This window comes from Vulpes lagopus, chromosome 21 (genome assembly GCF_018345385.1).
Source record: "Vulpes lagopus strain Blue_001 chromosome 21, ASM1834538v1, whole genome shotgun sequence".
Classification (NCBI taxonomy): Eukaryota; Metazoa; Chordata; class Mammalia; order Carnivora; family Canidae; genus Vulpes; species Vulpes lagopus.
Genome location: NC_054844.1, coordinates 20971165 through 20998276, shown reverse-complemented (window position 1 = coordinate 20998276; position 27112 = coordinate 20971165). Strand labels below are relative to the sequence as shown.

The following is a 27112-nucleotide window of genomic DNA, read 5'->3' as shown; positions in this document are numbered from 1 at the left end:
GCTTTCCTTAGAGAAATGAAGTAACAAAGTAAGAGAGAGAAATAATTAAGAAATGTTGAGGTTTAGCAGGGGCTTCTAAGTTATTTACAGAGTGAGACATAAGCTTAGACATGACATATGTGCCAGCTGTCAGAAGTTTTTATTCATGACAATAGTGAATTAAACGTGGCTCTGCTGGGTTTGCTATATGCAAACTCATATATGACTTGCATATATGACTCCATCATGAGTCAGGGCCACATGACATTTTATTTATTCTTATTTTCCTTATGTTGTAAATCTTTGTTATGCCCTAGTTTCACAATGTTAATTTTAGTATGCTGATTTTCAAAGGCAGAGGTCACTACAGAATTGTGAGGGGTCATTACTGGGTCACCTGAGTTTCTCATCATCTACTTCATCACCTGTTCAGAAGTCTGGCATGGTGGCTGGGTTCTCTGCTCAGGGTACTACAAGGCTGACATCAAAGAGTCAGCTGGACTGAGTTTCTATCTGGAGGCTCTGGGGGAAATTTCACTTCTAAGCTCACTGCTATCGTTGGCAGAATTTAGTTCCTTACGATTGCAGGACTGAAGTTCTGTTTACTCACTGGCTGTCAGCTGGGACCCGCTCTGAGCAACTAAAGGCTGCTGTTAGGTCTTTTCCCCATGGTCACCATTGTTTGTTTGTTTGTTGAAATGAACATAATGTCAAGATTTTATTGTCTTCATAACAAAATATGGAGCTTAGAACTGGATCACTTTCTCTTATCTCCTCCCAGTTCAAAATGCTTGCATCTCTTAACAGCCAGCATCCTCTTAGATCTGCAGTTGAGCTTGACACATTCAAGCCTCAGCACAATCTTCTTGTAGTTTTAGCCTTTTCCCGGAAAATTGGCTTAGTCTGCCCACAATAGCCACTCTGCTTCTTGCCATAACGCTGCTTTCCCTGGGCATAAAGAGAATCTTTGCCTTTCTCTCTCTCTCTTTTTTTTTTTTAATAAGGATTTTATTTATTTATTCATGAGAGACACACAGAGAGAGAGAGAGAGAGAGAGAGAGAGAAGCAGAGATACAGGCAGAGGGAGAAGCAGGCTCCATGCAGGGAGCCCGACGTGGGACTCCAGGACCATCCCTGGGTCAAAGGCAGGCGCCAAACCGCTGAGCCACTCAGGGATCCTGCCTTTCTTGTACTGTGTCATTTTGAGGGGTTGGTGCTTACCACACTTCTTGCAGAAAGTCCAGCGGGTTTTAGGAACATTCACCAACTTTGCGAGAGCGCTTTTGGCACGGAAAGAAGCCCGTGGTCACCATTGTTACTCCACAACATGGTATGTTTGCTTTCTTCCAGGCCAGCCAGAGCACAGTTCTCAAATTTTGCCTTCTACAACCAGCCAAAGAAAACTCCCTACTTTTTAAAGAGTTCATATAGTTAGGTCGGGCCCACCTAGATAATCTCCTTATCTCAAAGTCACTTCTGCCATATAAAAACATAATCACAAGAGGAAAAGTCATTATATTCACAGTCCCAGGAATTATCAGGGCATGTATAACATATGGGTGGAAAATTTGGTGCTATAGTGAGAGTTCTGCCCACCATATCACTGCACATGAAAGTTTACCAGAATGGGAAAAAGGAGTATATTTTGAAGACAATGCAATCAATAAGTCATCAAAAATACCTAAGATTTTTCTTAGTACTTTTCCCCACAGTCCCAAAGAGAATCATTCCTTTAATGGTATTAAACTTGAACAATTCACACGTATATAATTAGTTTCATTCAGCGTGATTAATATGACAAACCCAGTTCTTCCAGCATGATTCAAAACTTAACTGGGTCATACAATTAGCTTGTGCAGGCTACCCCTGCTGGCCGGTGAGTGCAGGTGAGCTAACTAACCCATGAAACAATAAGACAATTCTTTTGAAGAGCTAACAGTATCAGGTGGTAGTTCTGTTATTATGCTAGAGTTTTCCAAGGTGCTGCTACTAGGGGAAACTGGACAAATGGTACATGGGATTGTGAATATATACGTTTCATCTCAAAATTAAAAGTTTAATTAAAAAAAAAATCCAGGTTTAATATGGTGGCGAATTAGATCTAGGTGCCCCATGTCAGATATCTGAACGTAGGTATTGGTTTTGCTCTTTCCAGAATAAGAAAACTTGACCAGAGGTGGGATAGAACTGGAAGCTTGAGGAATGAGAAGGACGTTTGGATCTCTCTTAGTGAGGAATCTGATAAGAGCTCAGTGAATGATGAACAAAAGCTCCAGATAAGCTCTTTTTTAGCTGATGTAGCAGTTTCTAGATTTCATAGTGGATAGTGTTCCTTCCATTCATATTTTGAAATTTGTGCATTGTTCAGAAGATTAGAAATCCAAAGTTTTTGCTAAGTTTTCCTTCTGTTATTCAGAAGTACCACATATCTTAAGCAACACCTGTGTGTTTTGTAATGACTTAATAGAGAATGATTTAAAAAAAAAAAAAAAGCCACAAGGAACAAGGTACCTATTTTCTCCTAGATACCATTTCTGTAATTCCAGTCACCATTACCATGTGACAAGGAGGCCCATCAGTGTTTTCTTGTCTGTAAATAGGTTACACCCTGGTAAGATAAGAGAGCTGAAATGAGACTTTGATTCAGTCAATTATGATTTTGACTATAAAAAATATTTTAGGGGATGCAAGGGTGGCTCAGTTGGTGGCATATGCAACTTTTAATCTAGGGGTTGTAAGTTTGAGTCCCATGGTGAGTGTAGAGATTACTTAAAAAAATATTCTTTAAAGTATTTAAAAATAACTACTAAATTTAGATTTTAACTTGTTACATAATGAAACATCAAAGTATTATATCCTATGATCAGCTTCATTCTTGAGTTATTCTATTTGATTCCAAGCAAAAAATTTCCAAGCAACTTTCCAATGTCATCCATCAGCTATTTTTTCCTTACCTCTTAGTTATTAAATCTTCATGTGTTGCTACTCCAAGCCTGTAGTAATTGAGGAAATTGACTAAGTGTCCTCATTCTGCTAATCCGTGCTTATTTTTCACAAAACTACTAATCCTCAGGGAACATCTCAAACCATCACTTCTATTTCTTGAGTCAGAAAAACAAAAAGTAGGGAAAGTTGTGGATGACAAGGACTCTTGGAACATTAGATAATCTGTCTTTTAACTAGAAAGAGATGGATTTGATAGACTGTCATTAGAAGTTCAAGGTGCCCCTTTGAGGTGCCTGGGTGCTCAGTCAGTTAAGCCCAGTTCATGATTCTAGGGTCATAGGGTGAGCCCTGCATCAGGCTTCCTGCTTAGTGAGGAGTCTGCTTTTCCCTCTTCCTCTGTTCCTCCTGCCTGCTCTTCCATATCCTCCTCCCTGCTAGTGTGCTCTTTCCCTCTTTCTCAAATAAATAAATTAAATCTTTTTAAAAAAGTTCAAAGTGCCCCAAGGCTAGGATTATTTGATTATCAATATATGTTTTAAAAACTAAGACAAAGTTGAAGGAAAAGAGTATAAAGGATGTTTTTGTGTTTGTATCTTACTCTCTGTCATGAGAATTTTTGTATTTATGCAACACTTCAATTAAAGAAAGCCTACCTTTCAAGGCCCTAAACATAAAAAACAAAACATTTGAATTTGATGTCATTTTAGGCATCAAGGTCACTTTTCAAGGAAAGAGGTGCCTAGCTCATGACTATGGGTCCTGACCACAGATGTACTTTTCAAACTTTGAAAACAATGAAGGCAATAAATTTCACTAGCAGATAGCTTTTGCCCTATTGGAATGCTGCTTGAGGCCACCATGTTAGAGCCAATCTATCCTGCCGTAGGATGGCAAGCCATGCAGAAGAGACCCGAGACCTGACAGATATGCAGTTACATGAGTGGGTCCAGCAAAACCTACAAAACTGACATAGGCAGGTTGGGTCTGAGGACCCAGGGGGTGTCCCACAGGACCAGCCAAGAGGGTTCTTGGCTTCACACAAGATAGAAGTAAAATTCAAGTTAGGAGGAAGTGAAAACAGGGATCCCTGGGTGGCGCAGCGGTTTGGTGCCTGCCTTTGGCCCAGGGCGCGATCCTGGAGACCTGGGATCGAATCCCACATCGGGCTCGCGGTGCATGGGGCCTGCTTCTCCCTCTGCCTATCTCTCTGCCTCTCTCTCTCTCTGTGACTATCATAAAAAAAAAAAAAAAAACCATAAAAAAAAGGAGGAAGTGAAAACAGTTTACTGAGTAGTATAAGTGATAGAGTATAGCAAATAGAGTGTTTGGGAGACTCGGAAAGGAAAGGAGAGTGAGTCTCTTTATTGCTTGGGGTTATGGGTTTAAACTGGAAAAGGGTACAGGGTATATGTTCCTTCAGGAATCCAGGGTAGGGTCTGACCAAAGGTGACTGACAGGTGAACAATAGGTGTTATTTCACATATCATTGAAGGTAGAGGGTATTGATATCAGTGTCAGCTGAGATTTGTTCAACGCTAATGTCCTGGGAACACATTTGAGATCCAGTTCTTCTTGGATGTCATCAGGTGTTTGGGGTCCTAAGATGAAATTCAAAGAATGACTGTTTTGCTTCCTTCTTGGAGTGGGAACATAGCTTCTTTGATTTATTCAGATGTAAGATGAAATATGGAACATGAGGAAATGCAGCCTAGCAGAAAAACAGTAGAGATGGAATCTTTCTAAAAATGAAGTCTCTTTAGTTTCCCCTCTCAGAGCTATCCAACCAACCCACAGAACTGTCAGCATAATGAATTCTTATTAAGTCACCAAGTTTTAGGGTAGGCAAAACAGATTAAAATAGTTGAGCAAGATTTCATGGAACTCAACATGGAAAAAATTAGACTCATTTTTCTCGACTTTCAGACTTCACTTTTTCTAGTAATGATGCCACCATTCTTTTACTCTGTTTTGAAACAGAAGCATTTTTTTCTTCCTATCTTTTTCTCCCTGATATATAGTGTCTAATTCTTATCAATTTTTCCTTAATGATTTCCATCTCAACTCTCGTTTCTATTACCACTGTCACCATGTTCATGCTAATTTAATAATTAAAGTACAGCAATGATATTTTGCTTTCAGTCTTCAGTAGTTCAATTAATCCTGAATCCTCATGTGACTATCATTGTACCAAAATATTGTTCCACCAATTATGCTTCTTTCCTTTTTTTAAATGCTTTTTGCCACCAAAAAAATTCCTCAATGGCTTTCTTTGCCTACCCAAGAAAGTTCTTGATCATCAAGCCTTATCTATTGAATCATCTCCTTCCTAATTCTGATTGCTATATATATTTCCAGGCATAGCCTATCTTTCTCCCAATTATCATTTTTCTCCAAAAATCCCAACTCCAGCCCAACTAGCCTACTCATAGTTTCTACACTATGCCATAAGGATTTTAAATTTTTTTTTTTCTAAATGAATTCCCACATATCTAGAAGTGTTCCATTCAAATTCTACCTTCTATATGAGGTTTCTTCCCTAATCATTCCCAAATTATTTTTACAAAGTCTATTAATATTTTACTGTCCAAACCATTCAGTTAATACCCACTACTATATAGTCATTCATTATAATTATATTTATTATGTATACATGTTTTATCTACATGCCTTGTAACCTTCTGTTGATCAGAACCTTCTGGAGATCAATGTTTACATTTTATGCCTTGTACAAATATAAACTGTTGGGCAGCCCCAGTGGCTCAGTGGTTTAGCGCCGCCTTCAGCCCAGGGCGTGATCCTGGAGACCCGGAATCCAGTCCCACGTCAGGCTCCCAGCATGGAGCCTGCTTCTCCCTCTGCCTGTGTCTCTGCCCCTCTCTTTCTGTGTCTCATGAATAAATAAAATCTTAAAAAAAACAACAACAAATATAAACTGTTGTCAGTAAATAATTGATGCTGAAAGTGGCAGTAAGATTTGAGTGGGCTGGGGGGAGAGAAGGCTCATTCTAGAGGAATAGGAGCAAGTGGTAGTATGTATGGTTTATTCCAGTGGTGGGAAAGATAGTATCAAATAAAGGGTCAATTTAATTACCTAACAATAACAACGACAATAAAAGCAGAACTCAGCCAGACAATGATGTTCATTTATGCCTCAGGACTTTATACTGTTGTGGAAAATATGATCACAAAAATAGAAATTTAAAAATACTTTGTTTGCAAAAACTGTGTTACAGGAAGGAAAGAGGGGGAGTGTTCACTCACTGGAGGCAAATTACCACCATTTGCCAGTTCCAGGATCTATTTTACACCTAAGTTCTCCTCCCCATCCCCCAGTTGTCTAGTGGTTAGCAGAGGAGGAAATACCTCAAAACACCCAGCAGGGTAGGGGAAGGGTGGGCCCTGTAGTAAAAAGGAGATCAATGCAGATGGCATAGGCCAGTGGAAGAGTCATGAAAATAAAGCTAGTATTGTTGGTAGGGGACAGATCACGTGATTTAACAGAGTCTTATAGTCTAGATGTTAATTTTTGGTTTTTAACTAAATAGCAGTAAACAGGTACTGAAGAGTAGTATGAATTAGAGGATGTTTGAAAAATCCTCCCTTAGCTGGGGGAGGTGGTGGGTCAGTTTCTTTATCCATATGGGAAGCATCTCCTGGTGGTCAAGACACTAGGGGGGTAGCAGTACGTAAGGTCCCAGGGTATGTAGCTGGATTTAAATTTGGAATATTTATTCAAGTCCCAACATTTTTTTTTATTTACTTTTTTAGGTCCTAACATCTCCAATATTAAAAGATATGTAACTGACTTACATATTACTTATGGAAACCACTTAAAATTTCAACTTCACTCCATCTTGATTGCAGTAGCTATCTGCAATTATAGCACCAATAATATGTAAAACTACTCCCTCCTGTGGGAAGCAACATATAACCTGTTTAAAAATCCCTTATCCAGCTATCTAGAACAGACTGGATAGGGTTCATTTCACCATAGGCTATACAAGGTGCTAGCCATAAACTCAGCTCACTTTTTTTCTTGCCATCAATTGTAGTAATTAGTAACCACTCGTCAGCACTCTTCTGTTGAATAATGCTTGTCCATATTGGAAGCTGAATCTTGCTCATGACAAATTTAGTAAATATAGAGCTCTAGTTTTGCTTTCCAAGGTACATTAGATGTATTACTGGAGCCCTCTAACAACAGGAGATTTGAAGTTAACAAAAGGGTTAGGAAATTATGTATCAATGTAAATCCAATTAACTTAAGTGTTAGTGTCTCTGTGAAGATAATGGCTTTTAGGATCATAAAAACTCTACTAGTGCCACCTAACTGGCAAAGGAAAAATGGTATGTTAGAAGAAATACAGTGTTAACTTTGAAGGGTCAGGCATATAACTTAGATCCCATGAACTGAGGCGAATTGAGACCTACTTCAGTCTGTAGATACTGAAATGGAATGATTCATTTGAACAATTCAGTTGAAATGGAATGATCTAGTGCTAGGTGATAGATAAGGGGAAGTAGGCATCGTTTGACTTTAAAAAACCCAACAAGGCAAAAATGAATGAAAAATCCACTTCTGATGTCCTGCTCTTGAATCTCTGAACATTTTTACTTTCTTATATAGAAAAGGGTCTGACAAGAAAGAATAAGGGATCTTTGGCAAAAAATTCCCCTACAACAGAGTGATATGAATATATTTGTTATTTAAAAAGATCACTTGCACTACTTTATGGTGAACGGATTAAATGAAAGCGAGAGTGGAAGTGGGGAATGCAGTCTTCCAGGTGAGAAATAATAGTGGAAAATAGATGGATTTGAGAAATCTCTTAGGAGTTATAAACAATAAGACTTGGTGATTAATTGGGTGTCAAGGGTAAGAGGAAGAGTCAAAGATAATTGTCAATTGCGGCTAGGGTTTTCCACAAAGGCCTTAAGTAGATATAAGTGGAAAGCCTCTAGGCATTGCAGTACAGGTACAAATGAGAAGAGCTTTTCCTGGTGCTGGTACAGTAAGTCAGGCCATAACCTTCCATTACCCCTAGATGACACAGATCACTGACTGCATTGATGGGTATTGATATGAAGCAATGTGTTTCACTTCAGTAATCTTCCAATCTAGAGAACTTTTTAAAAAATATTTTATTTATTTATTTATTCATGAGAGATACACACACACAGAGGCAGAGACACAGGCAGAGAGAGAAGCAGGCTCCATGCAGGGAGCCCAACATGGGATTCGATCCTGGGACTCCAGGATCAAGCCCCTGGCCAAAGGCAGGTGCTAAATCGCTGAACCACCCAGGGATCCCCTAGAGAATGTCTTACTTAATGTGGCCATTGTGCCTTACATACATGAGACACTCCTTTATGCGATACAAGGGAACCAATGGGAAGATAAGCTGACCTAGCTAGCTATTTAACTCATTTTTACCCTTTACTCAACTGATTTGCTGCTTTAGAAGGAAATCAAAGTAAAAGCACCTGAGAGTTCAAGTTGCCATGTGTATCTATCCTCAAATTTAAATCAGTGAGTTTCCGGCTTGAGCACTTGACTAGGTAGCTGGTGTTCCATAATTCAAGATGGGTAACATAGCAGAGAAGGATCAGGTTTTTTATTTTGTTGTTGTTGTTGATGATGGTGTAATTATTGTTGTTGTAGTTGTGGGAGAGATAAATAAGTTCAGTTTTGGATGTTAACTTTAAAGTCCCTTTGATACTCCAAATGGAAATTGGAGGCTGGGGATGCCTGGGTGGCTTAGCGGTTGGGTGTCTGCTCAGGGTGTGATCCCAGATCTGGGATCAAGTCCCACATCGGGCTCTCTGTGAGGAGCTGCTTCTCCCACTGTCTATGTCTCTTCCTCTTTCTCTCCGTGTGTCTCATAAATAAATAAAAATAAACCCAAAAAGAAAAGAAAGAAATTGGAGCCTGAAATTTGAATATATGGATCCAGATACCAGAAAAAGGTTGTGGGCTAAAGATAAAAATGTCATAATCCTCGGCTAAATAAATAGAAATTGAAATTAATTTCTACCTATTCAGTTAACTAATTGAATGAGATCATCAAGGAGACAGTATAGTTAGAAGAGAAGAGGTCCAAGAACTGAAACCCCGAGGAAAATCCCTATTTGTTAAGGACAGTGAGGAAGTTTAGAAGGCAAATACATATATATTGCAACAGATAAGAGAAGCATGGTATCTGAATATGAAGCAGAAAACCATTTCAAGGGGAACATGATTAACAATGTCAAATGCTACTGGGAGTCCTGTAAAATGAAAATTGTCCACTAGATTTAGCAATCTAAATTATTGGTTATTGATGGCTTTGGAGAAAGTTGTGGAGGGAGTTATTTTGGTAGATTGGTGGTAGCTAAATTCAGAAATGGTTGTGTTTTTTTTTTTTTTTTAATTTTTAATTTATTTATGATAGTCACAGAGAGAGAGAGAGAGGCAGAGACACAGGCGGAGGGAGAAGCAGGCTCCACGCACCGGGAGCCTGATGTGGGATTCGATCCTGGGTCTCCAGGATCGCGCCCTGGGCCAAAGGCAGGCGCCAAACCGCTGCGCCACCCAGGGATCCCTGTTTTTTTTTTTTTTTTGTTGTTGTTGTTGTTTTTAATTTAGAGACAGTGAGAGAGAGAGAATGCACATATGGGAGTGGGGGAGGGAGAGAGAAAGAGAGAATCTCCAGTAGACTCCATGATGAGCACAGTGCCCAACAACCCTGAGATCATGACCTGAGCCAAAATCAAGAGTTGGTCACTCAACGGACTAAGCCACCCAGGCACCCCAAAGTCAAAAATTGTTTTAAGTGTTTGTGAAGTGAGGAGAGGGCATCAAAACCCTTGAGAAGTTTAACTTTGAAGGATAGAGAGGGATTCAAAGGAATATTTTAGGAAGTCAGAAAAGAGAGAGCAAGGCAGTAAATGTATATTATTAACATTTAATTGCATAGGCATTTGTGGATTACAAGAAGAGCATAGAGAGGAAACTGAGAATTGAAAGATGGACAGTAAACAGTCCTCCCCTTCAAGGTGGTCAAAGTTTTTAACAGAGGATAAAGAAAGATACATAATTATGTATATAGACTGCACAGTAATAGATATATTAGATTTAGTGGTAGCATAGCAGTGGGAGTAAAGAGTATGTTTATCAGGAAGGCAATAAGGGAAGACATTAGAAGTAACACTTAAATGTTTGCTAGGATGACTATGAGAAAGAGGGAAAAAAGCATAGTTTATAGGAAACTACACATAGCCTTTAAAAAGGGGTTCTTAGAGTCAAATTGCCTAGATATAAATCCTGCCTCCAACATTACCTGCTCTGTGGCTTTGGGTAGTCATCAAGTAAGCATTACAAAGCTTCAAATTCATCATCTATAAAATGAAGGCTGATAATTCCTATTGTATAGGATTTTAGAGAGCTTTATTATTATTATTTTTATTTTTTGGGGGGGGATTTTAGAGAGCTTTAAAAGCTGTGAAGCACTGAATTTAGTGGCTGGTACAGAGCAAATACTCAATATATGTTAGCTTTTGTTATTATGGGATCTAAGATGCAAAAAGAATGGTGCAGTATGACGCTACAGAAGCTAATTAGGAACCAGATCATGATAGATTTGTCAGGAAAGTTAACACTGTTCCCAGCATTAATTAAAACAAACTAGTATAATTATTAGAAAACAAACTGAAGTCAGGCTTAATTCCACTAAAAAAAAGTCTTCAGGAAACATCTTAATTATAATCTCCTGTTAATGAAGCCTTAGGCAACAGGTATGTATAAGTACCTTATACTTGTACTTGATACTAATTAGAAGGTTGAGATAGCTAACCCCTAATTGTACAATTTGCAAATATATTTTTATATTACAACATTTTGTACTACAAAGCATTATTTCCCATTGATTGTTGCAAAACTTGAGTTTTCTAATTTTTTTTTTTTTTTATGTTTCAGTACTTTTAAATTTTTTTCTCTTAGAATTCTGATTTAAATTCTAGTTAGTTGGGACGCCTGGGTGGCTCAGAGGTTGAGCGTCTGTCTGCCTTTGGCTCAGGGCATGATCCTGAAGTCCAGGGATCGAGTCCTGCATTGGGCTCCCTGTGAGGAGCCTGGTTCTCCTTCTAGGTCTCTGCCTCTCTCTCTGTATCTCTCGTGAATAAATAAATAAATCTTTAAAAATAAATAAATAAAATAAATTCTAGTTAGTAAGTACATTAACTAACAGTACATTATTGGTTTCAGGAGTAGAATCCAGCAATTCATCTCTAAATACAACACCCAGTGCTCTTTATAACAAAAGTACTCAATATCCATCATCCATGTAGCCCATCCTCCACTGACCTCCCTCCATCAATTCTCAGTTTGTTTCCTATCTTTAAGGTCATTTATGGATTGTTTCCCTCTCTTTTCTTTCCCCCCCCTCCCATCTGTTTATCTTTTTTTTTTTTTTTTAAGATTTTATTTATTTGTTCATGAGAGACACAGAGAGAGAGAGGCAGAGACACAGGCAGAGGGAGAAGCAGGCTTCCTGCAAGGAGCCCAATGTGGGACTCAATCCCGGATCCCAGGATCACGCCCTGAGCTGAAGTCAGACTCTCAACTGCTGCGCCACCTGGGCTGCCCGAACTTATGCCTTTAAAAGAGAATTTTGTGTCACCACTGCCTGGAGTTAAATTAACCTGTTTAGTATTTTTTTTTTTTAAAGACTTTATTTTTAAGTAACTTCCACACCGAATGTAGGCCTGAAACTCATACCCCCAAGATCAAGAGTCACTGGCTCCAACCACTGAACTATCCACATGCCCCAACCTGTTAAGTATTTTTATTTTTATTTATTTTTATTTTATTAATGAGAGACACAGAAAGAGAGAGAGAGAGGCAGAGACACAGGCAGAAGAAGCAGGCTCCATGCAGGGAGCCGGACATGGGACTCCATCCCGGATCTTCAGGATTAGGCCCTGGGCTGAAGGCGATGCTAAACCGCAGAGCCACCTGGGCTGCCCTGTTAAGTATTTTTAAAGTTTAAAAGGTGTCTCAGGGGATCCCGGGGTGGCTCAGCTGTTTGGTGCCTGCCTTTGGCCCAGGGCGTGATCCTGGGGACCCAGGATCAAGTCCCACATCGGGCTCCCTGTGAGGAGCCTGCTTCTCCCTCTGCCTGCCTCTCTCTCTCTCATAAATGAATAAATTAAAAAAAAAAAAAAAAAAACCTTAAAAAAAAAAAAAAGGTGTATCAATTTAGGGCATCAGGATGGCTCAGCCTGTGCATCCAACTCTCGGGTTTTAGTTCAGGTCATGGTCTCAGGGTCCTTATGTCCAGTCCTGCAAAGGGGTCCCGGCTCAGTGCAGAATCTGCTCTGGGTCCTATCCCTCTCCTTTTGCCTCCCCACACCCCCATGCTTTCTCTCTTTCAAATAAAGAAATCTTTTTTTTTTTTTTTAATTTTATTTATTTATTCATGAGGCAGACACAAACAGAGATGCAGAGACATAGGCAGAGGGAGAAGTAAGCTCCCCATGGAGCAGGGAGCTGGATGTGGACTCCATCCCAGGACCCCAGGATCAGGCCTACCCAGGCAACCAAAATAAGTATCTTAGAGAAAACGTGTATCACTTAAAAAAAAAAAAAATCATTTGGTCATGTTCCAATCCTGATGAATCCAGCGGTTAAAACAACAACAACAACTAAAAACAACAAAAAACTTTCTATGGGAATTGATAATGGTGATTTTGGTATTTGATATAGTATATACTGTTAATGCTGTTTTTCCTATTTGGTGTAGGGGGACTTGTGTCACATCCCGTGCGTGTGCCTCAATTTCCCGAATTCCCCCCCCCCCCATGGTTTCTTATAGATTTTGCCTCTTTTTTGCATGTTTATTTACAAATGTAATTAGGCCGATTGTTCAAGCGGTTTCATTAAGCTCGGCTGGTTCTTTCTTTGCAGTTGACTAGGAACTTCATAAGGTAGGAGGTCCTGACCTCCGGCCAGTGAAGTAGGTCGTCGGCTTGTTGCTGCTTAATAAACGGACTGAGCCTGTGCAGGCATGCAGGGGAAAGCCCTTCGGCGGCTCTGGATTTCAGAGGATTGTTTTTCCCCAAGACCTACAGTAACAGGTGTACACGACTGAAAAAATAAGAAATGTTGCTATGCAATACTTACTTGACTAGGACTCAAGATGTCCCTGAAATTTCTTACCCTCCTCCATATACGACAAGGACTGCGTCCCTTCCAGGCAGAACCAGGGAAACTGATTTTTACAAACCCCTGAGGACTGGTGGCTCCAGGCCGCCTGAAATCGCTTCTCGGGCAGTCTGCGCCGCCGCTCCTTCGGTGACACCCCTCGAGAATGCGGCGCTCGCAGCCGGGAAGCCACCGAGACCTCGGGGCACTCCGCCCCTGCGCGACCCGGGCTGCTCCGAGGCAGGCTGGCAGGCGCCGACCCACCGCGCCGGCTCGGTGGATGATGCAGGGCTCGACCAACTTCCCTGTGCTCCCGCTTCCTCGGAGTCCGCCCCGCCCCCTCCATCTGCGCTCGGCGAATTTAATTCCTCCTCGGCGAAGCGGGCCGAGCGCCGAAAGATCGATGTCTCCCCCACGCCCCGAGAGCCGCCATTTTGGGGGGAGGAAAACACCAGGACGGGTTGGCGGAGCCTGCGCGGGATGCTCATGGGCTTTTGCTTCTCTTGCCAGCACTGTGGGGCCGGGGTAGGAGAATCCTCCGGGGCCACTCCTCCGGCTGCCTCTCCGGCATGAGGCCTCAGCGCCCGCGCGGGACGGCCCCCTCATTCATCCGAGAGTGAGTGGCGATCGGCGGCGTGGCGCGCCCTCGCGCGCCCTCGCGCGCCCTCCGCTATCAGTTATCCCGCGCGCCCCCGGCTGCGCGCGCGGCTCCTTGCGCGCTCCCGCCCCTCCCCCGCCCGGCGCGGAGCTCGGCGCAGACTCGCTTGTTTGTTTCTGCAGGAGCCCAAGAAGAGGCCGAAGCCGGGAAGATGCCTGGGAAGCTGAAGGTGAAAATCGTGGCCGGGCGCCATTTGCCAGTGATGGACCGAGCTAGTGACCTGACTGATGCCTTCGTGGAGGTTGGTGCAAGGTCCTGTCCCTCAAAACACAGGGAGAGTCAAGCCCTTGTGAAGGAGCCTACCCACCTCGCCCCCAGCTCTTCAGCCCATTCTCCTTTCGACTGCCGTCCTTTGTGCGGTGCTCGCGCAGCCTTCCCCGGAGGGCCGACTGCCCAGACTGCAGCCCCTGTGACGGGTGCACCGCTCCCGGGCATCTGCGGCGACCTCCGCCGCGCGGGGAGGCAGCTCCTGCTCTGCATGCTGGGGTGACCCTGAGGTCAGGACTCCTAACAGGCCAGCTGCCGGTCGGCAGGAGATCCCGAGGCGTGGCCGCGCAGCCACCGGAACGCGCGCGCGCGCGCACACACACACACACACACACACACACACACACACACACACACACGTGTACGTTCTTCTGTTTGAGGAGGGGTGGCCTCTCAAACCAAAGTAATGGAGATCACGTCAGGATGGTAGATACAGCCCGTTATGGGCACTTGCTAGGTCTCCAAGGCGAGGCGATCGCACTCTTGAGCGTAACATTCTCTGAGTCATCCGTGTTAAGTCTTAAAAGACAACCCCAGCGCTTTCTGCTCTTGTGTAGACTGGTAGATCCGATGAGCTGTTTTAGGGTAATTTAGTGCCTAGAGGTAGGAAGCCAATTAAGTGCCATGGATTTCAATTGCAAAATTGCTTTTTAAGCCAGATGATTAGTTTAAAACTCATGCAAATTAGCACAGGCCTAGGGCCCCGGAAAGTAATAATAACCCAGAGTCTGAAGGAAGCCAAGTAAAAATTGTAATAAAAACTGACTTGAGGGCAGCCCGGGTGGCTCAGCGGTTTAGCGCCACTTCAGCCCAGGGCCTGATCCTGGAGACCCAGGGATCGAGTCCCACGTCGGGCTCCCTGCATGGAGCCTGCTTCTCCCTCTGCCTGTGTCTCTGCCGTGCGCGCGCTCTCTCTTTTTCATATTAATAAATAAATAAAATCTTAAAAAGAAAACCTGACTTGATGAGCCAGAGCATTAGAATGATAATCATCTGGGCTAGTAATGCTTAGAATTGAAAGCTACAGGATAATAAACAACCTTATTTCATCTCAACATAAAATATTCTTGATGTTCCCTAAAGGTTCTCTGACTTCCCCTCCCCCAACATTGCTGTGGTAATTCTTAATCCCAGCTTCATTTTCGCTTGAGAACCAGATGCTGAGTGTGTTCTTGGGCCAGATGTCAGGTAATGGGGATACACGGATTACCAAAGAGTAGTTGCTTTCAGGTAGCTCAGAGACTGACTCATGCAGTTTAGGTTAATAACCAATAGTTATCGTGTTGAGTCTCATTATGGGTCTTTGCTAACTACTTTTTAATTCTAACTCCTCATAACAGGCCTGCTATTCTATTATCCCATATTATAGTTAAGGTAACCGAGGCCTAGGAATACTAAATAATTTGCCTAGGGTTTCTTAACCTAATAAATAAACTTGTGGTCTGTTCTCTTAACCACCGTGCTAACATTACCTCTCTAGACAAGTTGATGAGTGTTGTACAATATAGAAACTTCATTCTGTCTCTGAAGGTTTAGGAAGTTTTCCTAAGAAAATGACATTTGACCTGAACCTTGAACGTTGAATGACGATCAGGATTTTACTAGGTAGAGGGAACATCAAAGGCACAGAATGGGGTACATGGTATGTTCACGGAACTATCTTAATTTGAGATGTGTCTGGAGTAAAAGGCAGTAATTGGGCAGTAGAGGTTAGAGGGGATGAGGCTGGAAAGGTAGGTTGGTGCTAAATCTCAAGTTCTGTACTGCATAATTTTTCTTTTCTATAAGCAGGGGTAAGCAAAGCACTTTTTTTTTTAAAGATTTCACTTCATTTATTCATGAGACACACACACACACACACACACACACACACACGGGGGGGGGAGGGGCAGAGACACAGGCAGAGGAGCCCATTGTGGGACTGAATCCTGGGACCCTGGGATCATGCCCTGACTCAAGACAGATGCTCAACCGCTGAGCCACCCAGTCGGCCCAGCAAAGCACTTTTTAAGAAGAAATGAAATATGATCCTGTATTAGGTTGTTTATAGGAGGACTTGTGTGATAATGTTATTGATGGACTGGACAGATGAGAGATGAGACAGGGAGATGAGAAGGTGGTAAGATTATCCAGGCAATATGTGTGTGTCAGGAATGGCTGTGGGAACTGATTAGAGGAGAAAAACATAAGGGACATAGGTAAAATCATCATGTCTTGGTAATAAATGGTTTTTGCTGCTGAGGGAGGGGTTGGATTCAAGAATGACTTTTTTAATTTTAATTTTTAAAATATTTTATTTATTCATGAGTGACACAGAGAGGCAGATGCAGGCAGAGGGAGAAGCAGGCTCCCTGCAGGGAGCCTGATATAGGACTTGATCCCAGGACCCTGGGATCTCACCCTGAACCAAAGGCAGACGCTCAACCACTGAGCAATGCAGGTGCCCCAAGAATGGCTTAATTCCTTCTGTCAGCAAATAGCTATTGAATGCTATTTACCAGGCCCATTGCTAGTCACTGGTGTATAGCTTGATGCTTATATGATGGTGAACAAAATAGACTTGGTTCCTAATATTAAGGAGTTTATATTTTGGTGGGAGAGACAGACATTAAAACGTAAAGAAATAATTAAATAGGCAATTGTATTGAGTGCCATGGAAGAAGACAATAGAGAGTAACAGGGAACATCTACTTTAGATTGGGTAATCGGGAGACCTCTGAGGAAGTGTCAATCAGACAAAGACCAACTGAGGAGCCAGCTGCTCTGGGAGTATATTAGGAAGTGAAGATGGGTATGGCTGGCATGTATTAGTATAGGAGACAGTGGTGTAAGATCAAAGTTGGAGAGTTAGTCAAGGAGGTGGAGGGGCAGTTAGTCGAGGAGCCAATCGTGCAAGATCTTAGAGGCCCTGATTAGGACTATGAATTTTATTCTAAGTTCTTTGGGAAGCAGTTGTTGAGATTCTTTTTTTTTTTTTTTTTTTTTGCTATCTGAAGTATCTTTTTTTCCTGAAGAGGGAAAGAAGCTGAAGCAGACAGCTAATTAGGAGATTCTATAATACTTCAGAAAAGGAAAAAAAAAAAAAAGCTCAGAAAAGAGAAGGTAAGAACCAAGATGTTGGTTTGGTAATGGAGAGAAGTGAATGGATTCCAGATATACCTTGATGATACTCTAGATTTGTTGGTTGACTGGAGTAGGGGACCCGGGAAAGGGAAACTAAAAGATGACTTGTAGCTGTCTGGAATCTTTGGGGTAATTTTCTGAGGCTTCGGGGGGATTGGTAGAGATTGATTGAGTAAGTGGGGGATCAATTTCCATTGAAGTGTGTTGGGTTTGAGATGTTAATTGGAGTTGTCCCCAAGGAAGTTAGATTTGTGAATATGGTGTTCAGAAGAGAGGTGCAAGTTAGAAATGAGTTCATACAGGCCAGTGCTTTTCCATTCTGTGAGACTCAGTGCTCCCTTTATTAGCAGGTATTTTGAAATCCACACTTTATTGTGCTGGCATGATATTTATGGCCAATGTAACCTATTCTCACAATTAAAAAAAAGTCAATATATTGCTCTATTAGTATGACAAATGAGAGAATATTTTTAGTACGCATTTTAACACAGAAGTACTTGTTTATGATCACAGTAGAAGGTACAAAGTAATCAGATTGAGCCCATGAAATTTATTAAGCCTTTGAATATATCCATCACAGTACTGGGTATATAGTATAGTGTGCTGGGGATATAGTAGTGAATAAGACAAAAATTTCTTTAATTATGGAACTCACATTTTAGTGGGAGGATGGAGTTCATAAAGAATATAATTAAAAGATAAACTGATAGATGGCGAGAATTTAGAGAAAATAAAGCAAGGATACAAGATAGAGAGTATCTCACCTATCTGTAAAAATCACATGAATCTGACTTTTCATACAGAGACAATTGTGCAGTTTTGACATCTCAGATAGGTCTTCATTGCTATCTGATTTTCCAAAATACTCCTGGGAAAAAGCAGAATTTCCCTTTAATTTACATAATGATTGTATTTCTTGACAAATTTGTAAATGAAAACTGCATTACAACACCTTTTTCCCCCATTACAACACTTTTATCTGTAAAATGAGTTAGATTTTTAATCCTGTGTGATTATCTGGTAGGACATTTGCAAGTCGTGACATGAGACAACTCTTCATTGTAGGGAACTATTTCTTGTATTACAGGGTACCTAGCTTCTCTTGTCCTTCCTTCTAAGTATTAGAACTATTCCCCACAAATATCCCCATAGAAATATCTAAAATTCCCTTAGGAATTGGCCTTTCCCTTTTGTAGACCTCTGCTTTAGGGGGAGAGAGGAGGCATGGATCCTTGAGAAAAACTTGACATGAACATGTTTATTAGAGGAGGAGGACTAGGGGGAGAAAGCAGATTATCAGCGAACGGGGAGAGAGAAAAATCAGGAAAATAATGTCTCAGAAGCCAAGAGAGGGTTTTTAGAAAGAGGAAGCCTCTTCCCATTAAATTTCACTGAGAGGTCAAATAAAGAGAACAGGAAAATCAATGGATTGGACAGTATGGAGGTTGTTATAGGAACCTGGGAAGGGGAGTATCAAGGAATCTCATACTGTAATGAGTTAAAGAGGGTTAAAGTACAAAGGGAGATGAGGAAGAGGTGTGGATGAATAGACAACTGTTTTGAGAAATGGGGCTGTGAAGAGGAAAGGAAAAATAGTGTGGTATTTGGGGAGTATGTAACTTTTAGTACTTAAGATAAGCTAGATGATACTAGAACATATTTGTGTGGTAATAGGGAAAATCTGTCAGGAAGGGAAAGATTAATGCAAGAACAAGGGGATAATGAAGGATTATGATATAATAAAGGGATAAATTGTGTGATGTAGACAAGTAACTGTGTAAGATCATAGGAAAGGGAGATAATGATGCCTGAACTGTTCACGAGAAGTCTTTGTGCTGGGCTTGGAGGATGGTAAAATTTATATAGGCAAAGAGGAAAAAGGGGTATTTTTTTGGATGAATAGGACAAACTCGGTAAAAGCAAAAGGAGAGGGATAGAGCATGTGTGGGAGGGTTTTTTTGGGGTAAATTCTTTGCTAAGTAGGGGGGATGCAGGTTATTGAACGTTCTGAAAACTAGGGAGGAGGAGTCTGTACAGTAGAAGCTCTCTTAAACAACTTCCATTAACTAACTTAACCATAGTTCCCAGTGCACTGCATTCCTTCCATAAGCATATTCTTGAATACCCCCCACATTGCTAGATTATCCTCTAATGTGCCTGTTCCTCCCATCAGTTGACTGGTAATATTTTACTAAGAGGCAGTTATGTTTTTTCCCCAAACCTGTTTAGTAACTCTATTTGTTACTGTAATTTATTTAAACCTTATGTAAACTGGTGAAATAAGACTGAAAATGAAGTTGATAATGCTATGTAAAGACATATGGATACAGTCACTAAACTTTACTCTTGAATTAGATTGTAAGAAAACTAGGATTCTGTGTTCATATATTTTTACAAGCAATTTTAAGTTCTACCACCACATAAAAAAAACGCAAACTGGAAATCACAGATGGTACATTATGGGTGTGGTTTATGCAAAAAATATGATGCAGAACTTACGCTGGACCCTTACTCAAAGAGGCCTTAGCCATACATTCAGATATAGAGGAATGAATATTTACATGTTTTATCTTAAAATGTTTACCATTTGTATCTATTTTTCAATAAAGATTTTATTTATTTATTTGGGAGAGAGAGCATAAGCAGGGGAAGAAGCCAACACCCTGCTGAGCAGAGAGCCCGACTCGGCCCAATCCCAGGATCCTGAGATCATGACCTGAGTGGAAGGCAGACACTTAACCCACTGAGTCACCCAGGTGCCCCATTTGTATCATTTTTAATGATTCTTTGATTTAACCAAATTACCAAATTATTTGATGAGCTGATCAGATACCAGTTGTGATTGCATTGGTGGAAGGAATTTCTACTATATACAGCGTGAGGAAATTAGGAAGCTAGTGAAGACCAAATAGTATGTATGTAGGTATTTAAAGATTTATTTATTTTAGAGAGAGAGAATGAGTAGGGGGAGGGCCAGAGGGAAAGAGAGAGTCTCTAGCAGACTCTACACTTAACACAGAGCCCAGAGTGGGATCATAATCTGAGCTGAGGCCAAGTTGGTCGCTTAACCAACTGCGCCACCTAGGCGCCCCACCAAGTAGTATTTTAAGATAATTACTCTTGGCAGGAGTCTTCAGGATGGGTGAGATGATGAAGTTCTGTAGAAGAGAAGTATTAGTGGAAATTTATCCCATTATTAATGTGCATGTTACAAACTGTTTGGCAAGCTTATTACCATTTTATGTGTATCCAGGAGCCTTTGGGGGAACAGGGAGATGAAAGGAAATTAATATTTAATGATATACAAGACATTTTGCTAGGCTTCTAAATGCATTTTCTTCTATGATACAACAATCCTCCTTTCAGAGGAGGAAGCAACATTAAATAACTTTCTCAAGGTAATTTAGCTAATGAGTGGGGAAAGAATGCTTTTACTTTACTAGGGAATCTCATTAAAATCTCTGATGTTCTTTAACAAAGTTGTAAGGCATTCATTTAATTGCTGGGTAATAAAATCTCCTTTGAATTAAATAAGACCAAATGAACTATGATTCTTCTTTAGTAGAAGAGGAATCATCACAATTTGGCAAAGTCCACATTCAAACCTTTTTCTTTTTCTAAAATCTTATTTGTTTGTTTGTTTAATGTAGTTCGGGAGCTCTCAGATCTTTATTATATCTGGAATGAATAGTTGACCAAAAGAAGAATAAAAGGCACAGGATAGCAGTACAGTATAGTGGGACAGTCTTGAAGAAGGCTGAACTCATAATTTAAAGAATAATATAGTAGGGTACCTGGGTGGCTCAGTCAGTTAAGTGTCTGCCTTCTGCTCAGGTCATGATCCCAGGGTCCTGGGATCAAGCCTTGCATTGGGCTTCCTGCTTAGCAAGGAGTCTGCTTCTGCCTCTGCTTGTCCCCATCCCCCCATGCTCTCTCTCTCACATAAATAAGATCTTTAAGAAAAAAAAAAATAAAGAATGATGTGGTAATTTTGTTGTTTTTTTTTAAAGGTTTTATTTATTATTTATTTATTTATTTATTTATTTATTTATTTATTTATTTATTTATTTATTTACTAAAGATTTTTATTTATTCATGATAGAGAGAGAAAGAGAGAAAGGCAGAGACACAAGCAGAGGGAGAAGCAGGCTCCATGCGGGAGCCCGATGTGGGACTCGATCCCGGGACTCCAGGATCGTGCCCTGGGCCAAAGGCAGGCGCTAAACCACTGAGCCACCCAGGGATCCCCGGTTTTATTTATTTGTTCATCAGACACACACACACACACACACACACACACACAGAGAGAGAGAGAGAGAGAGAGAGAGAGAGGTAGAGACACAGGCAGAGGGAGAAGCAGGCTCCATGCAGGAAGCCCGACGTGAGACTCGATCCTGGGTCTCCAGGATCACACCCTGGGCTGAAGGTGGCACTAAACCACTGGGCCACCTGGGCTGCCCTGATGTGGTAGTTTTGGCAGTTGCACCCAAACCTTTGTCTTTTGAAACAAGTGTTAGCAGTACAGTATAACAGTGTTTTACTTCAAATAAAGCAGTTATTAGGTAAAGTAAGTACTATTTCCTTAATGTTTTGAATATTAAAACATAATTAAAATTAAATGAGAAACTGAGCAGTAACTTCTATTCTCCCCTGGCTCCTCCCCCTTCACTTCCCCATTAAGTTTAATTTTTTACTGTTTGTGATTGAAAATTAAAAAAAACTTACTGAAGTAATACATGAATAGCTCACATTACAATAGGTTAAACTAACTCAGAAGTGGGGTGCCTGAGTGGCTCAGTAGGTTAGTCATCTGCCTTTGGCTTAGGTTGTGACCCTGGAGTCCTGGGATAGAGCCCAGCATCGGGCTCTCTCCTCAGTGGGGAGTCTGTTTCTCCCTCTTACTCTCCCTCTGTGCTCTCTCTCAAATAAATAAAATCTTAAAAAAACCCAAAAAACAACTCAGAAGCAAAACTTCTGTACTTTGTACTTATTACACTATACTGTATTCCCTACACCATGTCAGCCCTTTCTTCACAGATAATAATTGCTCTTAGTTCTTCAGCATGTGTTCATCTACCCCTCCTTTCCTTAAAAAAAAAAAAAAAAGAAAATTTGCTTACATTTTAAAAAACAAATGTAAACTTGCTTTATATATTCTGTGACTTGTTTTTTTCAGTTATTGTGTCATTGACATTTCCACATGACAGTACTTAAAATCAGCTCCATTCTTTAACAGCAATGCATGTGATTTATTCAATAATTTTTGTGTTGAATGATTATTTAGATTTTTTTTTTAGTGTTTTTTAGAATGGAGACTCATGTGAAAGTGCTTTTATGGGATAAATTCCTGGAAGTGAATCCAGAATTCTACAATTTTAATCAAAATAAAGTTATTACGATTTTTAATTTGAATTTCTAAGTTTTTGAGTTTTAAAATGATACATGTTACAAATAGAAAAAATATGTGCATGGTTCCGAATTCAGACGGCACAAAATAGGTCAACTTCTCTCACATCATGTTTCTTTTACCAAACCTATTCTGTTCTTTCTAGTGGTCACTGTTAACATTTGTTATATGTCCTACTAAAAATAATCTATACTATATATAGGCGTATATCATATGACTTATAAGATTTTGGCATTTATTTCTCCCAAAGAATGCCATACATGCTGTTCCACAGAAGAAAGGTGTATTTTGGTGATTGTTCTGTACCATGTGGAGAGAACTGCTTCATTCTATTTAGCACTATACTTTGTGGCTCTACCATGCTTCATTTACCAATTTCAAATTGGTGGATATCTAGGTTATTTCCAGTCTTTTGCTACTATAATGCTGCTTGTACATGTCATTATGCACTTCTATATGAAATTAAAGGATATAGGCATTTAACATTTTGATACGTTGTCAAACTGCCTTTCTTAGAGATTGTTTTAATTTATACTCCCACCAACAGACTATTAGAAGACCTCATTAATACTGTTTTCAAACTGTTTGCCAACATAATAGGTAAAAATAGTGGTTTAGTTTGCGTTTCTCTATCATTTTTTGATATATAGTTGACTCTTGAACCATGCAAGGCCTTTTAGGGGCAGTTGCATAGTCAGTAACTATGTCAATATTGTCTTAAATGATACAAAACACAGTAGATGTTATACATCTTACACTAGATATCAAAAATGAAAAGATAATGTAAAAAAGTTCATATTTTTTTACAAGTATAATTTATGCATTGATAACAAAGAAGCAGCAGTATGATTGCTTTATGGTAGCCTGGTATAATTGGTAGGAATGCTTCATAATACACTAACAAGTGAATCATAAAGTTTTATGGCATATAGTATTGCAGTCATATTTACAATACAGTATTAGAAATGTAACTTAAAAAAAGAAACACTTACCTGTGATCATGGGCTGATATGCAGTTTCTCCAGTTATGAGAGAGGTATATTGCAGTTACATAATTCTTTGAAAACAAAGTTATAAAACAGTAAGAAAACTAATATGATTAATTTTGTACTAAGTATTGCTCACCTATGTCTGTGTAAGTATAGACTAAGCACTTCATGCAATTCTTGCACACAATGACTACTTAGGTACTGATGATGACATAAAAATACCTCATATGGCTCTTGCTGTATAGTTATTACATTTTCACATGAAGACATTTACATATACACACCAGATAAATTTATTAACTGCAGCATAATGATTAGGTACCATTCATTAAGTGGAAGTGAATTGTCATAAAGGTCTTCATCCTTGGCTTCATGATGAGTGGGTGGAGGAGGAAGACAAGAGGTTGGTCTTGCAGTTTCTGGTGGCAGAAGTGGAATAGGTGGAGGAGTTGGAAGGGGAGGCAGTAAAGGCAGGCACACATGGTATAACTTTAGTGAACTATGTTGTAATTTCTGACATTTTTGCCTTTTCATTTTTTAAAAATTACTTCTATACAGTACCACTGTTTGCTTTAGTTTTAGTGCTAGGCTCCTAGAAAGGTCCATGTTGTAAAAGAAATCAGTAACAGTCTTGAATAATCCCGTCCTTTCTGCCAGATTGTCTAATGTCATTTTGTTTTTGGTCACTGCTGCTTCTACAGCTTTTTCTCATTGTTGGGCACTGGTTTAGAAGCATTCCTCTCCATCATGTTGTCTTCTTTTAATTCTTCTGGTGTGCTGTTTATTAGCTCTTAAATTTCTCCAAGATCCAAATCTTGAAACCCTTTACCTTTTTGGTCATATCCACAAACTCTCCCATTATTCCCTTGATTAGCCCTGTTGTGAATCCTGTGAAGTCCCGTATGACATTCAATTTTCTCTGGCAGGAATTTATTGTATTGGGCAGCCCTGGTGGCTCAGCGGTTTAGTGCTGCCTGCAGCCCAGGGCGTGATCCTGGAGATCTGGGATTGAGTCCCATGTCAGGCTCCTGCATGGAGCTTGCTTCTCCCTCCTCCTGTGTCTCTGCCTCTCTCTATGTCTTTCATAAATAAATAAATAAATCTTAAAAAAAAGAAAAAAAAAAGAATTTATTGTATCATGTTCATGGCTTTCATGGCTTTTTCTGTAACAGTGATGGCATCTGCAGTGATGTAATCCTTCCATACTTTCATAATGTTCTCTTATCAAAATTCTCTATGGTGTTGACGATCCATTTCAAAGAATACCATGTGTGATGAGCTTTTAAAGGTCCTTATGACCCCCTGATCTAGAGGTTGATTATGGAAATCTTGTTTGTGGGCAGGTAGGTCACTTGGATGCCCTTGATGTTGAGTCATGGGGTTCTAGGTGGCCAGAGGCATTGTCCAATATCAAAAGAACTTTAAAAAGGCACTAATACCTTAGTGGCAAGGTATTTCCTGACTTCAGGGACAAATCTTCAATGGAACCAGTCCAGAAAAAGGGTTCTTGTTGTCCAGACGTTCTTGTACAACTGAAAGACTGACAACTGGTATCTATCTTTTCGATAGACAAGGTTTGGAGGTTAGCAGTTTATAGATAAGGGTGGTTCTGATCATAGTCCTGACTACATTTGCACAAACAGTAGAGTTAGTCTATCTCTTCTTGCCTTAAAAACTGGAGCTTATTTCTTTTCTCTTTCTTACTAATATGTATCGTTTGTGGCATTTTTTTCCCCCCCTCCAGAATGGGGCACTTTTGTCTGCATTAAAAATCTGTTCAGGCAGATAGCCTTTCTCCTCAGTGATTTTCTTTTCTTTTTTTTTTTTTTCAAGATTTTATTTTTATTTATTTATTCATGAGAGACACAGAGAGAGAGAGAGGGAGAGAGAGAAAGAGGCAGAGACACAGGCAGAGGGAGAAGCAGGCTCCATGCAGGGAGCCTGATGTGGGACTTGATCCTGGGTCTCCAGAGCAGGCCCTGAGCTGAAGGCGGCGCTAAACCGCTGAGCCACCTGGGCTGTCCTCCTCAGTGATTTTCTTGATGGCGTCTGGGAACTTGTTTCTGCCTCTTGGTCAGTAGGAGCTGCTTCTCCTGTTATCTTGACATTTTTTAAGCTGCTCCTCTTTGTAAAATTATCATCCTTTGCTGGCATGAAATTATTCAGCTTTAGATCTTTCACCTTCCTTTTTGCTTTACATTGTTATATAATGGCTTCACTTTTTTTTCGATTCATATGCCTTTTTTTTTTTTTTTAAAGATTTTATTTATTTATTCATGAGAGAGACAGAGAGGGAGGCAGAGACACAGGCAGAGGGAGAAGCAGGCTCCGTGCAGGGAGTCCCCCGATGTGGGACTTGATCCCGGAACTCCAGGATCACGCCCTGAGCCCAAGGCAGATGCTCAACTGCTGAGCCACCCAGGCGTCCTTGAGTATGCCTTCCTAATAGCAATCCTGCATCCATATAAAAGCAACATTTTCAATATGAGATAAAAAGGTATTTTGCAAAAAGTGTAGGTTTTTGCACCTGTTGGCATAGATGCAGCATTGGCTTCATGAGTTTTCTTTTTTACAATGGCCCTTATGCTGGATTCATTTATCTCTTGAAGTAGCTGGCAAGTGCAGCTGTAGACCTCTATAGTTCATATCAAGCAGTTCAGCTTTTTCTTGTAACGTCATGACTTTTCTTTGAAACAAACAACAAGCAACAGCACTAGTGGTACTTCATATGGGTCCCATGATGTTATTCCAGGCTTATGGTATTGAATGGATACTATTCAATGAATACCATTCAATGAATACCATACAATATGCAGGAACTGCAAGAGGTCACTTTGTACTTCAATATGCAAATTACTGGAGAGATGAACCCCGCTCATGCAGAGATGGGTAGTATTAGTGTTTAAAGTAGATACTAGCGGGATCCCTGAGTGGTGCAGCGGTTTAGCGCCTGCCTTTGGCCCAGGACGCGATCCTGGAGACCAGGGATCGAATCCCACTTCGGGCTCCCGGTGCGTGGAGCCTGCTTCTCCCTCTGCCTGTGTCTCTGCCTCTCTATCTCTCTCTGTGACTATCATAAGTAAATAAAAAAAATAAATAAAAAAAAAAAGTAGATACTAGCAACAACACTTGGGCTCATGGCAGTACCAACAGAAGGTGGTATGAAATTATTACAGTATTATGGTATATGTTGCAATTAATTTTATGCAGTTATAATTTAATATCGCATCTTTACATTCATTTACATTTCTCTGAACTGCTAAAGGCATCATGTGTAGTCTTACATATTTCTGTGTATGTTTTGATCAATTTTAACTATATAAATAGGGTACATTTTATGGTAGTAAATGATAAAATAGACTAGTATTTGCATATATTTTATACATTCATGACATAACTATTTCTTAGTTTTTTTGCTATATTTCTAGCTACATAGTTTTTATGTGAGTTTTTTCAATTTGTCACAAATCTCCAAAATATTTTCCAGTATGTTTATTGAAAAAATTCTACCTATAAGTGGATGTGTGCTGTTCAAATCCATGTTGTTCAGAGGTTAACTGTGT

At 40.3% G+C, this 27112-nt stretch overlaps 2 protein-coding genes across 19 annotated transcripts in view; one reads left to right on the top strand and one right to left on the bottom strand.

The window, feature by feature from the left end:
- Window positions 1-4110: 4110 nt before the first annotated feature.
- LOC121479942 lies at window positions 4111-13878 on the bottom strand. 4 transcript variants are annotated; one of them, XM_041736064.1, is made up of 2 exons: window positions 13188-13878; window positions 4111-4633 (listed from the first exon to the last, which is right to left on the bottom strand). In XM_041736064.1, exons 1-2 carry the CDS (start codon window positions 13709-13711, stop codon window positions 4594-4596), a joined length of 564 nt encoding a protein of 187 aa, XP_041591998.1. In that variant the 5' UTR covers window positions 13712-13878; the 3' UTR covers window positions 4111-4593. The 4 variants fall into 4 exon arrangements, with proteins under 4 accessions (XP_041591998.1, XP_041591997.1, XP_041591996.1 ...); XM_041736063.1 differs by having other exon boundaries at window positions 4113-4633; window positions 13121-13878; XM_041736062.1 differs by having other exon boundaries at window positions 4116-4633; window positions 13085-13878.
- The window catches only part of C2CD5 (C2 calcium dependent domain containing 5), a 98901-nt gene continuing 85327 nt past the window's right edge, over window positions 13539-27112 (top strand). For 8 of the 15 annotated variants that reach the window (XM_041736050.1, XM_041736049.1, XM_041736047.1 and 5 more), the window contains exons 1-2: window positions 13539-13721; window positions 13886-14004. In XM_041736050.1, coding sequence (XP_041591984.1) covers window positions 13915-14004 — 90 coding nt within the window. In that variant the 5' untranslated portion in view covers window positions 13539-13721; window positions 13886-13914. The remainder of the gene's footprint in view (window positions 13722-13885; window positions 14005-27112) is intronic. The other 7 variants (XM_041736058.1, XM_041736057.1, XM_041736056.1 and 4 more) reach the window with 4 other exon arrangements.

Coding starts and splice junctions, on each gene's coding strand:
- LOC121479942 (XM_041736062.1), bottom strand. CDS start 13,711: ATGAGGGGGCCGTCCCGCGCGGGCGCTGAGGCCTCATGCCGGAGAGGC. Junction 4,634..13,084: donor ACATCTTGAGTCCTAGTCAA/GTAAGTATTGCA, acceptor TTTTTCTGCTAG/GCTGCATTTCCTCATGTTCC.